General features: G+C 30.3%; 1 protein-coding gene and 1 long non-coding RNA gene across 4 annotated transcripts; one reads left to right on the top strand and one right to left on the bottom strand.

Annotated features, from left to right (window-relative positions):
• Positions 1 to 172: 172 nt before the first annotated feature.
• Positions 173 to 15203, top strand: LOC107364135 (uncharacterized). Of its 2 annotated transcripts, XM_015931455.3 has the most exons (7): positions 173 to 592; positions 6414 to 6512; positions 10524 to 10622; positions 11645 to 11743; positions 12267 to 12434; positions 12531 to 12984; positions 13954 to 15203. In XM_015931455.3, exons 1-7 carry the CDS (start codon positions 431 to 433, stop codon positions 15003 to 15005), a joined length of 2133 nt encoding a protein of 710 aa, XP_015786941.2. In that variant the 5' UTR covers positions 173 to 430; the 3' UTR covers positions 15006 to 15203. The 2 variants fall into 2 exon arrangements, with proteins under 2 accessions (XP_015786941.2, XP_089124793.1); XM_089268667.1 differs by lacking the exon at positions 11645 to 11743 and having other exon boundaries at positions 200 to 592.
• On the bottom strand, positions 9493 to 11680 carry LOC107364139 (uncharacterized). Of its 2 annotated transcripts, XR_001569077.3 has the most exons (5): positions 11539 to 11680; positions 11349 to 11407; positions 11092 to 11219; positions 10426 to 10990; positions 9493 to 10339 (listed from the first exon to the last, which is right to left on the bottom strand). It is a non-coding gene; the product is annotated as an uncharacterized LOC107364139 (long non-coding RNA). The 2 variants fall into 2 exon arrangements; XR_001569076.3 differs by lacking the exon at positions 11349 to 11407.
• Positions 15204 to 16657: the final 1454 nt, after the last annotated feature.

Below are 16657 nucleotides of genomic sequence, written 5' to 3'. Positions count from 1 at the left end.
CGATTATCTTATAAATGCAAATGCTGATCTAATTTCAATTGTAAAATGATTTACATGTTAAATTGTTGAATCAATCAGAAGCTGAATGAATATTGAATAATTATTATGTAATAGTGCGCCATCTATTCGAATGTAAGGAAACAAAGAAAAGTTGTTTTTCTAGTTTGACCGCAAACTTGATTTATTTTGTTTTAGTAAGTTTGTGAGATCAGTTCATTTCATTTCACTGTGAATGGTTAATTTACTATGTTGTGTTGTGTTTAAATACATGTAAGTTGCTCATTATTTCCCTATGCCATCACTATTTTGGCCCTCCAACTGAGCTTTGTTTTGAAGTGTTCAAAGTGTGCTTACAAATCGGATTACATTTGAATGTTACTTTTCCTGCCATATGTGTCTGGATTACCGTTTTTAATTTTGAACATGAAATATGGCTTCTCTAAGTGAAAACCGTCCTCGTGAACATGATTTTGACATAAGATGGACTCAACTTTCTGGTAACACTGCTCTTCACGAAGCAGCCTGGAATGGATATAGCCAAGCAATTGAAATGTTAGCTAAAAGCAAAGTCAATCTCAACATCAAAAACAAGGTAAGTTTTAGCCTCATCTTCTCTCTATGGTTATATCTATGTACATCTTAAAGTAATCAGCGACAACAGAAACATCCATTTCCTGAGTCCATCAGTTAAGTAGCCCAATTAATTGAGGGTTAAGAGAAAGGCCACTTTTGGCCATCATCATCTTTTCCAAGCTCTTTTACCTCTTATTTTTCCATTTCGCTTTTTTCTCTTTTGCTTTTTTTCCTTCCTTCTTTTTACCTTTTCAAAAGAAACAAGTTGCGTTTTTAATGTTGCTCTAAAAAAAAGAATATGATGGGAAAATTCTGACAACAATCTGACCGTGATTTTGCCGTAGAATTATTACCAGCTTTAGTAGATGAATTATCATCAAATCATACTGATTTCAATGGCACTTTCATGGATCATGCATGATTCACAAATAAAAATGTTCCCTTTCATTCAGATACATTGTGTTCAATATTTTACACCATATTCTTATTTCTTCCCTTTCCCTCATCCATTGTCTTGCTTATCATCACCATTATCATTTCCTCACATGTAAAATGTATATTATTGTGAATTAAGGAACATCTAATGATGAACGGTTTCTCTCTTCCTTTCTTTTCAACCCAAACTACACCTAAAATATTTACTGTAAACTCTATATTTGTAGATAATATCTGTTAACAAATAGCCGTTAATGATTGGGTTGATTGATTTAAAAACGATTGAAGAAAAAAAAGTCAATTTTTTATTGGTTTTATATTATATTATTATGTTATTGTATTTTCACCTCACCAGTAAAGGAAGGTAAAAAAACACCAAGAAAAACCTGATTTCTTGGGTTATTGTTGTTACTTATTGTTGCTGTTATCTTCTATATACATTACATGTATTTAGATTCTGAGTGTGATGACCGGAAATTGAACTATTACCAATCACGCCCGATTCAGTAAATGATGAGAAACTTTCATGGGCAAAACAAAATTGTTAACAACTCTCATTGTTGCCACAATTTGCCTAGAAACTATAATTTACTAACCGTTAATGAATCCAGACTAACCTTTAATCTGTTAACCTAACCTTTCCTCAACAGTAAACCCAATTAATTAATCATAATGCTACCATTTAACAATGTTTAAACGTTTCAATCAAATTATCAACTTTAATTACTAGTGAATCATTAGCAATTTGCAAAATAATCTCAAATCCATTTGCGTGTTACAGTTAATGGACAACAAAAAGTTAACTCTTTCCAGTTGAAGTTGAATGTGAATGAAAAAAGGACAAAACCCAAATCTTTTTACTCTATCATATTAATCAAGATGACAATTAACCTAAAAATGCTAATTACAATCTCTCCTTCACAATCATTTCTGCATCCAATAAGTTTACAAATTTTTAAATCTTTCGCAAAATACAATTTAGTTTCAATCAATCACTCATTCAGGTGCAATTCAAGTCTAGTCAACATGAACAGGAACATGATGAACAAAATAATTCTGATTAGTGAATAACCTTTAAGGGTAAAACTTATCCCATGTTAGACCCTATTATTATGATGGATTTCATGCTGATAACAAAATGAAAGAGATTCAGTTAGAATCATTTTTTTCTCAGTAAATTTAATGAACAGCAAAAGGTCAAATTGCCTGTGATGATGCCGAAAAAGATTCATTTTTTCAAGAAAATTTTCAATCAACATGATTATTTCTCCCTGCAATTGATAATGGACATCACTCTTTCCATTTAATTGTAATTATCAAGAAAAAGCTTAAACTAAAAACTGTTTAATCTTATAACTGTTACAACGATTCATCTCAATTTTCAATCTTGTTTATACAAATAACTAGGAATCACCTTTAATCAATCATTTCATTAACAGCTATTTTTACCTTAAAAGTAAAGATTAGTTGCATTATGATTGCTCTGGATGACCTTTTTGATATTGTAATTATTCTTATCCATGAAGAGAAATATGAAATTATATTATTAATGTTCCTATGAATCAAAATGATGGAATGTAATGTCATTATTAATACTCTTATTGATATGAAAACTTCAATTAAAAACAAATCATTCTTGATTATATCACAGCTGTTATACTCTCAATATGAATCATTTTACGACTTATTACAATTCAAATCTGATCTAAATTATATTTACCATTTAGACTATTTTTGCCTGTTAAAATTTTCAGTTCCCAAGCTCATCCACATGCTTCCTCTTCATTATCATTGCAACTTGGGATAATATTTCAGAATCAAACTTTTTTCTGGTTTCCATGTAAACAAATGAATACTAATTCTCACACGAACTCAACTTGACTTCTTCATTGTTCCGAAGTGAACAAGGTCACTTATCGTATGAGATGAACATGATTTTATCTTACTTGCTCATTACCCTCAACTGACCAAAAGGGGAACCAACCTGAACTTACAATCCGGTTTAACAGAAAGATTTAACCAGAAAAGCAGAAATGGTAAAAATGGCAAAAAGATTTGCTATTTTTGTATGTTTACATCAACATTTTTTTTGTTTCTTGCTTAACACCTTAAAAAGCATTAATTTTTTACTTTAATCCGTAAATATTCCTGTTAATTTAATCATGTTTTGCTCATTCAATTGTAATTAATGCTTTAGTGAATCAAAGTGTTAATCAAAATACATTTACATGCACCAAAATCAACTTGTACACTTGATCATCATCAAGCAAGTTTTACTTTTATCATGAACATTTGTACTTTCACATAATTTCATATTCGTTCAGAGATTTTACGAATAATTTAAATCATTGAAAAGTTAATTGTCGAGATTAATGAATTAAACAACAATCTGTAATGGTTAAATCAGATCAAGATTAGCCGTGAGAATTAACTTACCATTTAAATTAAATTTCACGAAATTCATTTTCTTTTTTCTTGGTTATCAATTAAATTTCTAGGATTAATTGAGCAATTAATTGTTGAGCTACTAATTACGATTCCTTAAAATTATGATTTGAATTGCAATCCCGTGACTTAAATAGTTAACCTTAACCTTATTTTAAAGTCACCTGATCATCAACTGATTAACAGTTGACTTTTCATATTATAATTGGATATCAAGTTCATTAATCATATTAGATTTTACAATGAATTGAAACAGCGATGAAACAATTTAACCTTTTGTTGATGGTTAGATTGATAATGATTGAAAATTGATTAACAAATTGTTGATGTGAAGTAGCCTGAAAGGTTTTATTAGATTTGTTTAACAATTAAAACTAGAAGACTTTTGACCAAACAGTGAGATCAATTATCGTTAAATTGACTTTGATTAAACATTGATTATAAATTGATGATCAATTTAATTATGAAAATATAATCAACTCATTAATTTATTCATGTTGACCCTTTGCTAACCTTTATTCACCAACCTTAAGGCCAGTATTAATAATAAACATTGAATTTACTGTAAACTCATCGTGAGCTTTAATTCGGTCATTCAGTTTGATTTCTTGTAATTCAGTCAACAATTAAAGTTGATCATTGTTATTCACGACTCCACTTGAGGGTCTTATGACCTGACCTTAATTGCAATCATTTTTAACATTTGACATCAAAAAAATGTATCGATTGGCTCAAATATCATACGATATCAAAAAAAGTATCAAAAATAAATAAGCAAACATTGTAACAATTAATCAGATAGCAATTAAACTCGTCTGACTGTTTCTGATCTTCAAATCGTTGATTCATTGTTTCATCCTTAAAACGCTTGAAATAAGCTTAACCCAAATTGTTACCCAAAACAGTAAAGATCAACTGAACATTCCAACATTCAAAGAGATTCTGTCAACGTTTCACCAGAAATCCTTTCAGACTCTTCAACCACAATTGATCAAAATAATAAGTTGATCAATGGTCATTATCTTGTCTTTCCTCAATCAACTGTCAAATATTCAACTTTCTACTTTCAATAACCATTGCTCTTTGTAAATATGAAACCTTGTTTTTTGGCTCTGACCACTTTGATTAACCTTCATCTGCTGACAAATTTCAATGACCACTGATTGTTGATTTGAACACAAAAAAAACTGAACTTTTATTCCTAGTTTTTTGTCTGTTCATTCATTTCAGCCAAACAAAACATTTCAACAGAATGAAACTTCATTCAATGAATCCTCTTCTTTTTTGTCTCATCACAACAATCAATATATTACAAATATTTTCATCATTATTTGATATTTCATCAACTTGATGAGTTGAAATCGTCAATTGAAATGTTGCATTTTTCATTATTTACAAAATTTTCTATTGATCATGTTGATGCACATTAATAATTGATCACGGTTTACCAATAAAATTCAACTTTTGTCATGTTAACATGGTAAAAGAAATTACTTGAAAGCAATTTTCCATTGACATTAAATCCATTCACCAGTCAATTTACATCCAATCCCAACAATTGTTAACATTAACAATTACCAAAAAAAGCATCATTACCAAACCTCGTCAAATGTCAGTTAAAAGGCAGCAATTTTTTTGTTTACATCAATATTTTTCATTACCTTGTCAAGGTGCTTAAATGCATCTGCACGAGTCAAACACGTATTAAAACACAACATTTGAACCTTAAACATTAACCTTCCAACTGACCATCGACAACTAGGAAGTAATATTAAAAAAATCAATCAGATTATTAATAACTAAAAAGGGCCAACTTAACGATGCAACTCATCCAAAAATAATGATGTATAATGAGTGATTGATAATGATATGCATTGATAATGCAAATCACTTGCAATTTAAATTAAGTGTGAGATGGTAAAAGTGATTGAAATTGTTTACTTACGCCAATAAAAATGAACAATTGTATCGATCATGTCAACAATCAAAATGGACAATTAGGATGATGATGTTAAGAGATACAAATAGTATTGAAAGGGACAAATTGTTGGCCCACCAGGTCGGTATAACCTGAAGGAATGTTGTTTCAAAGATGAACATAAAATTGATACCTTGTGAACTTACAATTTTAAGATTATTTTTAAGCTTTCCTGTTGGTTAAGTATTCAAGACTGGTGATGATGGAAGATGAGTACTTTTTAGAAGTAAAAAGATGATGTTTTTTCATCATTTTAGCATCAAATTTCACTTTTTTAACCTTCTTAATCTTAACTAGATTTTTGGTTTTACCTTTACTTACCTTTTGAATGTTTTAACAACCGCGCCTGTTGATGCTTCAAATGCAACTTTAAGGGTTGTTAGCATTTTTGTTTAGCAACTTTACTTGGCTTATTGTACAATTGAATGGCAAATGAGTGTAAAGATTGTTCAATTACCATAAAGTGAAACAATTTAATAACTTTCACAATTAATATCATGATTATTGGTGCATGTTAAAGGAGTTATTCATATCATCTCTTCTTCCCATGAAATTGTTGGACTTGGGTTGTTGTCTGTTGATCATTCTGATTACTTTTCAATTGCAAGTGATTAACTATTTTGTCTTCAATTTCCATTTGATTGGCTTTTGATTACAATATCATTACAATCATTGAAACCATCAAAAATGAAAAATGAAAATAAAATCAGAACAAGCTGACATTTTGAAATTTACACTTTTTCACCACAAATTGTGAATGCAATGATTGTGAATTATTGGAAATTAAAAGCTGACAAATGTCAAGCTTTTCAGGTAAATTAATTGAAGACATCAATTGCAACCTGTTGGTGATGCAAATGCTGATTTACTTGACTCTAAATCAATTTTAAATTGCCTTTCACTTGCAATCAACTTTGATCCAATTGCAAGCCCATTCTTTTTCCTGTCAATTATAATTGTTGAATATCAATTATCTTTTCAGAGTGGTAATACAGCTCTTCATCTCGCCTGCCAACAAGGTCATAATCAGAGTTGCCGAAATTTACTCATCTATGGAGCCAAAGCTGACATTAAAAATAACGTAAGTCACTTTTTATCATCATTTTCATCTCTTCTCTCTTACCTTCTTCATCTTCATCTTCATCTTATCTTTTCAACTTTCCTAGCGATTTGGGCGTAAAAAACGTCTCACCTTTTGTATTAAACACTAAAAGCTTTCCTATTTCAGGGAGTCTTAAAAGTATCTTTGTTATCGTTATTTCCTATCATCATCTCAAGCAGCTTCCTCATTAATTTGGTTAATTTAAAAGCAATTAGAAAGCTCTTTCATCTGCAATCTTATAAGCAAGCGAAAAGTGCCTTTTTACCTTTACTTTTAAGGGTAGCTAAAGGGTCAAAAGTAAGGGTCACTTATGAGCGTAACCTGAGGGTGACAACTTAAATGAGAGTAAAATGAGTAAAAAAATAATTATCAATCTCATCGTATTTATCACCGAAAACTGGTTTCAATAAGAAACGCGTGTTGGCACAACAACAGTTGTTCACTAGCAATCAAACGAACCCAAAATTATTTTTACTCTCAGAGACATTAGTCATTTATCTTTTTACCTTTCCAATTGATTCGTCAATTTTACTTTTTTTATCATTTTCATCATTTCCATCCTGAACTTTCTCCAGCAATAATCCATTATCAAGTGATGAAAACCTTTCCCGCCAAAAAGGAACCTCAAAAGTTATCTATCCATAATAAGATAATAACATCTCATCATTACCATTACCATTAACAATTTATCCTCTTAATCTTCTTAATTTACCATTTTGAATCATTTTTCAGTGTAATAAACATCATTAGAAAGTAAAAGCAATATCCAGTTTGACCATTTTTTAAATTGAAAAATTTGATATGTCAATAACCTAGCATCGTTTGGATGGTAAAAAATATTATATTTAAACATATTAACAATGATTCTTAAATAACCTTTTAATTAAACCAATTGGTTGGCCATTTAATCATCAATTGCAACCTCTTGAGAGGGTCAAATTTTTACCCAAAAAATACAAACCCAAGGATAATCAAGACGATTATGTTGATCAGTAAAACATTTTAAACAGTTGAAACTTGAATGTAAGGTAAATAAGGGAACTAAAAAGATGAAACTTAAATCAGTTGAAAGATGATTTTCAAGTAATCATGAAAAAAAGATGATAAATGGGATGAAAATTCATTTTTAAGGTTAATTTTTGTTTTCAAATAAATCTTAACCTTTAAAAATGATTCCTCACTCAATAGGCTTAATCGCTTAATGACAACAAAAATTGCATCAATTGTTGAGCTTGAAACAAATCTTAATCATCGACCTTTTAAAGGTTGATTGATTAAATGTTAAACTAATTACGTTTCTATGTAATTGTGTTCATTGCTGTATTACAATTTAATAAATGCAATTTAGCTAATAAAGATATAATAATTATCTTTAAATCTGTAGTTCATTAACTGTCAACTATTCACGATTTTTGATCAATGATTAAAGGTTTTGCCTCTGTCATTACTATTCATCTGGTATTGAGTAAATGACATATTTGAAAAGGTAAAAGCTTTCAAGTTAATGATTGTTACTTGCAGGTTAAACCTGTGAATATTGAGTGTTTTAAGGTGAGTTGATTTGTACAACTAACCATATCAATTAACATTGAAATGCGCAAAAAAACACTTCAGGTAACAGTCATTAGGGAATGTCTTTTCTTGTCTTTGCTCTGTTATTTCATTGAAAGTCTGTTTGTTTGACTGTTTTTTTTGTTTGCTGCTCACTTCAAATTTCATGGAATCCTGATCACAATTTAAAGCACAGTCTTAACTAGAGTGATTAGTAATCAGATTCACTTTCACAGGTAACAATCAAAGTTAAGTCACCTTTTTTGGCTTGAAACCATCATTTTTAAGCTCAACTTGATTCTGTCAAAACAATAAGTTTATACTTGATAATGATGTTGGTAATGATGATGAATCCAGCGAATTACATGTCGTATTGCTTTGTTGATTGTGGGAATAATTTTAATGAATCTCTTCTCAATTCATTCCAACTCAACCGTTACTCTGTTAATTTGTCCAAGTAAATGACCATGTAAACAATGGGATATTAACGGCATAAGAATATTTCTTTCTTCTTATCCAATCTTAATTATTCATGTTAATTGTTGCTATTAAAATCATGTAAATCTCACCGTTGATAATTATAAAGCGATAACATTTTATTGCAACTCATAATTCAAAATCTCATTCATATTGCATTCAAGTAAAAGTTTTGACCTTTTTCAAGTTCAATATTATTCAGAAAATTTCATGTTTCCAGTTTTCCAGTGAAAACCATCAATTTTCAAACCTTTTCATTTGCACCTTTCTTACCTTTTCCAATATGATTTTTTGCAGAAGGTTCAACATTTACATTAATGTTGAAAGTTAATGAGTTTTCAGGTGAAAATTGAGTTGCAATATCATAATGAGAAGTTAAAAAATATTCAAATTTTGAACCAGTAATTTCAATAATAAAATTAAAACTGAGTGTGAGTTGAAAATTAGTGAAAATTGAAAAAGTCATGTTTCTCAATTGTTACAATTACCAGCATTTGATTGTGTTCAGCTTATAAAACTGATAAACCTGATTTTTATGTTAATATTTCACCTTTACCACTCCATCAATTTAGGTGTAATTTGATTAGATGACAGAGTAAATTGCAATCTAAAATGAACATTTCCTTAAATGAAGCTGATGTATCAAATTAATTTACTGAAGACAGAAAATTGTATTACATAGTTAATTGTGAACACTATTAATACTCGGGTGGAGTTATTGAGAGCAATTGCATTCAACCGCCTGGTGTTTTTTGTTCAAATAGTTTACTAATTCATTGGGCGTTCATTTGATTGTGTTCATGACGAGCATTGAATGACACACCAGGGAATAGTAAAGGATATTAATTGTAAACCACCTGAAAGAGTCAGATTAACAGCTATTATTTGATTTCAAACATAGCAATTTCAAGACAATAACAATCCAAATATATTTAAATAGTTGATCTCAATTTTGGTTTTTTTCTGGTTCACAACAATTGCCCATTTCAAGCAAAAAATTCAATTGTTTAATCCTGCCATTTCAATCTTTAATAGTTTACAAACTGGAGCATTGTTAAACCTGAAAAATGTTAAAATGTAAACCTATGTAATTATATTGTCTTTGGTAAATTATTTGCTATTTTTTATAAGGTTAAATTGTTGGAATCTTTTTTGACTTGTTTTACCAGTTTAAGGTTTAAATTGTAAAAGTCTGCGTAAATTGTTGAGCGAATTGCGTTAAAACCAATTTCTTGGGAGGTTAAGTGAAACATGATGATGATGATAATGAATACTTTATAGCCTCGTGAGTTGATCCGTCAAATGAAAATAATAATAATTGACATTTTAATAAAGTTGAAAGTGCTACTGAACATTTTTTACTACCTTTCGGGTCAATCAGGTCAATTCAATTCTTGATCTATTAATGTTTACTTGAAATGTAACTTGATTGAGGCCACCCAATAGATATCAAAGTTGTATACATTTGCCGTTCGTATTTCATCTTTTACCATCTTCTCATCATTATTATCATCATCAGGTTGAACATCAAAATAATAATAGTGATGCTTTGATTTTACTTGATTTCGTGTTATTTTTCATGTTGATTTCCAATCGTGCAAATGTTTAATCAACCTTGAGGCCTTTGAATTAGTAATAATGAAAAGACCAATAATTGAAGATTATTCATCAACTTGTTGCTCTAATTAACTCATTATTCCTGTTCGTCCTGGTTGCTCCTCTGGTTTGATTAATTTGTTATCACATAAATTATTGAAAGGCAACCATCAAAAGGTCAACTGAAAAAAAAGACAAAGATTTCTTATTAATAATTATGATAATTTTCCAGTCAATTTTAACCCTCATCAATGTATCATTTACTTACCTAACTTTCACTAATTATGATTTATGATTTTCAATGATGAGTCTAATTGTAAACTAATTATCATCTTAATTGCTTTATCTTTTTTCTCTTTCAATTAGTATGGTGATACTCCACTTCATACTGCTGCCAGATATGGACATGCTGGTGTAGTCCGCATTTTGATTAGCGCTTTTTGTAATGTCAATGAAGTTAACAAGGTAAGCAATTTCATTTCATTCCGGTATTCAGTATTCCTTTCATTTTGCTGTTCAATTTCAAAATTTTTTTCTGGATAAACTTGACCCGAGTTTCCATGATGAAATGAGCGGTTGAATTTAATTTGAAGCTTGTTTTCTCGTTCAATAGACTTTTTCCTTGAAGCTGTAAATATTTATTCCCATTATTAGATGAAATCTTTTTCCAACTTTCTAATGAAAATGCTTTAGATGATCAATCAAATCAATCATTTAACCCCTTGAAGCGCTTCTTTGTGAAAATTTTTGAGTATGTCCATCTGTATCTGTAAGATTTTAATTGTAAGCCTGCTCTTCCGATGAGTGGGTTTGCTACTTCAAAATCAGACAATCTGGAAGAAAAATTCACTCATTAGAAAAGTAACTAATAATGATGATGATGTTCACAAAAATTGAAGGTAACATAGTAACAAGTGCATAATGGTTTTCTTACCTTTCATTTTGTTGCTGTTTATCGATGATTTTACTTTATCCAAATCCGGCTTATCCTCATCATCTTACCCTTAAGGCTATAAATCATCATTTGGCAACAGAATCTCACCGAATTCGTGAGCAAATTTGCTTTGAAATAAGTATAGTGAAAATAAAGGGAAATGTGAGGAAAAACAAGAACAAGAGATCAGATATTTTAAAGCTCAATGGATAGATGATCAATTGATGATTAGATATTGTTTTTAGGCAATTTGCTACCTCTTTTTACGTGATGACAGGTTTGACCCAAACAACAAACACCATCAACCATTGAAAGGCTAAAATTCATAAATCAGAAGATATAGTTTCAATCAACATCACCACAATTACTATTATAACGTCAGTAACCAGACTTGAGGAATAAAAAACCAAACTTGTAACAAATGAAAAAAAATAGATGAAAACTTACCAGATCTGATGTAACAAACTGTTGCTTTTGTTTAGATTTAACATAAGATCTGTTAAAACTATAATCAACCCTTTCAAATGTATTATTATCACTATTATAATTTCAGAATGGAGACACTGCATTACATATATCATCAGCCATGGGACGGAGAAAATTAACCCGAATACTTTTGGAAACTGGTTGTAACCCAGCTATCAAAAATAAGGTATAAATGTCCAAATATAATTCACCTGTTAATAAAAAGCAAAATTACATAACTGCCATCTTCCGAACAAAAGAGTTAATTGACCCTTTCTTTGCTCTTTGCTTTCTTTATAAGAGAGATTAAAAATTGTCTGTTAAGATGGCGCTAACATTTTTTATTTGAATAACAAATGTTTTTTTGTTTACAACCGGTTAATAATGTTAATTAGTGCTGGGCGATTGTGTGAATTTCCGATTATCGATTATTACGCAATTTTTTCAATGAAAATCGATGATCATCGATAATCGATGTTTAGTGAAAAAGTTCCAGGAAACGTTAAAAGTATGAAAAAAATTCAAGTAACTCAGAAAAAATTCCTCAAAATGAGTTTGTATATCATGGTAAAAAGGGAATTAGAAAACATCGATATTTGCTCATGGTGATCGATGATCGCTGCAACCCGCGATCATCGATAATTATCGATTTTATCGATAAAATCGCCCAGCACTAATGTTAATTTTTATTTATTGTTTGCATTTGATAGCAAGGAGAAACAGCTATGGACATTGCTTTGAGAAAAAATTTCAAAGAAGTTCAAGAAATCATAGCAGCTATTCCTGTTAAGGATCCACCTCAAGTTAAGCGCTCAAAACACAAAAGTGAATCATTACCAAGCCAAGGAAGTCGTCAGAGTCGCGAGAAAAAGCATAAGGTTAGTTTTTGGTTTTGATATTTTCCCATTTTTTCCCTACTTCAGTATAATTTGAATTTCATTGTCGTTTCTTTTTTCTTTTATGCTTTCTTTCAGACTAAATCATCAAAAGAACACCAGAAGATACCTTATCACAGTCCATATGGCTGCCCTATGTTACCTGATGCTAAAGAATTCCCTCAACCTCGCATTAATTCATTACCTACTGAGCCTCTTCGTAAGGGTGAACAATATTATATTGATTTAGCTGGTAATATACGGAAAGGACCGGTTGGTAAAGTGTATAATTGTTATTGTGTTCCGTTGATTGAAAAAGTTGAGAAGAAATTACTTAAAGAAAAGAAGGAATTAAAGGAGGAAATTGAAAATTGCCGGAGCAATTTGAATAATAAAATATCTAGTCTTGAAAGGAAAACCAATTTTCAAATGGTTTCTCTCAATGAAACGGTTAAATCACGGTTATCAACCGAACGGCTTCAATGTATTGAACGCAATCAACGTAGTAACCTTAAGCAGCGATTAGATTATGAAAGAAACCAATTACAGCAAGGTAAGCAACTAAAGCAACATTTTTATGCTGACATTAATCATCATCAATTATATTCTGATTATCTTTTTGCGATATCAATTCAATTGTTACCCGTAATCATTAACCAAAATAGTGACCTCAGTTTACGTTAACTTTTTTCTTAATATTATTATCGTCAATGTTAATCTAGCATTATTATTATTATTGTAATTATAATTATAATCTAGAAAACAAGATATATGAGAATGATAATGTGAAATCATAATCATCATCAAATTTTCGGTGATCTTTGTTTTCTCTCAGATTTTACATTAAGATTGTATTAATAAATGAGTTACTGAAAGAGTTTACTCATTTTCAAGCCAGTTGAGTAAGTTTTTTTCAGGTAAAATGATTCAGGTAAATACGAAAGTGTCTTTGTTTTGCGTTTATACAAATTTTGTTGTGTAATTTGCAATTCAACTAGCATATAAACTTTAGATCGATTTGTTTAACTTACCTTTCAAGCATCATCTATTTAGGTTTGGTATGATAGAAAGCAAAAGCCAAAACCGGCCTCAACTATAAAAATGAAAATTCATCTTCTCTTGTTTTATTCTGGTCGTCTTCCTCTTCACCATCATCATCACTGTATTTCAATGCTTCTCTCTCTTTTCATCTCTTTATTTAATTATAATATGAACGATTCAATAGTTGATTCATTTTTATTCAAGCAACAGTTTATGATTATAAATTATCTGTTCAAATAGAGGCATTACAAATGTTGAATGGGATAATCATGCAAATGAATTACAAACTGTTAAGACTATCCCAATCATTTGTATTTATCTGTTATAACGAATCATTGTTTATTGCTCAGTAGATGGTGTTTTTTTTCTCTCTTAATTAATCTTTTCCTTTTGACATTTACCTTATATTTCATTTTTCCTGTAAATTGTTTTCTTTCAAATCTAATCAATTTTTACATTTATTTTGTTTTTTTTTCATTAGCTGAGCAATTGAAAAATCAAATGAAATGTTGGTTGGAAAGTCGTTTAAATCAGCCAACACCAAGTCCACGTAAATATCAACCAAATCCTGCTCGCCATAGAAACAACAATTACCATGACGGATTAACTTGCCAACGAGTTGAACAATCAAATAATAGGAATGTTGATTATCAGCCAACAACAGCAACAGAGAATGGAAATACTTTGAATGATGCTTATGATAGACCAAAAAGTTGTTTAAGCTACAACAAGGATTTCGTCTCTACTTTAACAACATGTTACAATAATGGGGTTCGCTCCAAATCAGAGACTCATTTAGCGATTGCTCCTGGTGAAACAATAGGAACCTTTGATACTCAACCAGGTTGTAGTGGTCATACAAGAATCAATGGTGTTTGCATTGGAACCACCCAAGCTGAAGTTTATTACGATGGAGTTCATTCATGCTCAGAGGATAGTGATGAAGAAGTTATTACAAGTCATAATAATAGTAGTAATATAAATGATATTAGCAATCAAACTGTTGCTAAAACTAATTGTGATACTCCTAATAATAATATTAAAGATATTTATGATCTACCAGCAAACGGGCGACGGAAGATAACAGCTGAAACAGTAATCAGTCAACCAGTTCAAGCTACTTCTGCTACATCAAATAATACTAATGTAAAAAGTAAACCACCTCAACCATTACCGGCCTCTCAGTCAACATCGTCTCACTGTCCACCTGAAGATGATCACTCCGGAGACTTGATGAAATCTCTCCGGTGCAATGTTGTTCCTAGAGGAGAAACAGATTACCGTAATTCACCTTTCAGTGATTCTGGTTTTAGATCAAAATATTCGCCATCTCCTCGAGAAGGACCATTAACTGATGTCACTCTCGTTTATCCTGAACCCAAACTAACCAGAGAGCTTTATCCGACTCAAAATGATTCCGCAATGGGTTTACAACCTCCATCAATTAAACAATTAAACGAACGACCTCCGTTTAGGAGGGAACCAATACCAACGAGATTAAATATGGCTACACCAGCTTCTAGCCTAGTTTAATGCAACTTTTTTAATTCCAGCACAATCTAAGTCAATTAATGGAAATAATTCCACTGTTTTTTATTGCAAAATATTTAATTCATTTTTGTAAATTTTTTAATATATCTAACAAATGATCAATTGAACTACTCAAATTTATTCCTGGTTTCAGGTTGTTAATGTGTTAAATAAATTTAATAAATATTTTCACCCAATGAATTTTAAAATGTTAACTCTTGATTCCAGATAGAAAGTGTGTTTTGTAACAAGATTTCCAGAGGTTGAATGCATAGATTTTAGCTTTATACCTAATTAGAATTATGTCCTAGTCTAAAATCTAATGAAAAGTCAATAATTAGACACAAAATCTAGAATATTAACTTGCTTCGTCGATACACTCTCTACTTATTGAGTTTTTAAGATCGTTTTATTATACTTTTGTCTAATTTCAATCTTAAATCACATGTTATATCCGAAAATTTGAATACTATTGAATACAACGCTGGGAAGCCTCTTGAATTAACATAAAAACTGGAATCGTTCGTTCGTGGCCTATTCAAATCATATTTTTAATATTGAATTACATTTTATGATTTATAATTTATAACTAATGTCAATCTAGTAGTTCTATGAATACGATTGCTAGCCGTTACTGTAAATAAATGCAACAGCGAATTAAGAAAGTAATTATGGTAAATTTAAAAAATAAATGAAAATGTAACATCAGCATGAAACTTTTAAGTACATTATTGTACAAATTTGTTTAATGAATGAAAAAAATGGTAATTAGAAAGGTTTTACAATGAAATTGTCAAAAATTGTCAGTATAAAAGCTGTTCGGTTTAGTAGTTTTGCGTTTACAGCGTTATACAAATATTGTCTTAGGTTATTGAGATTTGAATTATTGAAAATAGTTTCACAACTTTAAATTACATTCACAAAAATGAAATAAGCAAAAGCGATATTAAAGGTAACAGTCGATTCAATTTTTGGGCAATCAGTGAAGAGGTAAATTTCATTTGAAAAAAATGAACATTCAAAATGGTAAAGAAGATGGATAGAAATCTTAATTTAAATGTGCATGTGTATTCCGTGATCGGTCAACGGTGAAATTTGAATTATCGCATAAGATGTATGTTGACAAGACGGAGACATAACATTACATGAATAAAGTTTTCTTTCTCCGAGAAACCAACCAACCCGTGAATGTAAAGGTCAGTCAAGTATGAAGGGCACAAGTTAGTATAAGGAGCATTGGCACAGGTCAACCAAAGAATGGAAAATAAAGATACAGAACATATGCAGTTTGCAACATAGAGCTGTAAATACGTTGAGATATTTTTAAACTTGATCTACGTTATTTATCTCTTATTTGCGAGAAACTAAATACGAAAATGTATCAGTTACAAATTAATCCAACGTTCGTGGAGCATATTATTTAACAAAACGAGTTCTCAGATGTTGTTGACCAAACAAAAATGATGAGTTTTTTTCTTTTGATAATTGATACTTGGTCCTAGTTGAATTGAACTTTGGATAACATACAATTTGACTTGCTTCCATAACTCTGATTTTTTATTTGCCATTTCATCTTTGGTGGTCACTTGCAATAACGATAATCATTTCCAACAAGATTACATATCCATTTAAATTGACATTGACATTGACATTGC

This window comes from Tetranychus urticae, chromosome 3, assembly GCF_039701765.1.
Source record: "Tetranychus urticae isolate SD_2017Ah chromosome 3, NJAU_TeUrti_SD_1.0, whole genome shotgun sequence".
NCBI classification, from domain to species: domain Eukaryota; kingdom Metazoa; phylum Arthropoda; class Arachnida; order Trombidiformes; family Tetranychidae; genus Tetranychus; species Tetranychus urticae.
Note: the sequence above shows the minus strand (reverse complement) of the source record. Positions and strands in the feature narration are given on the sequence as shown.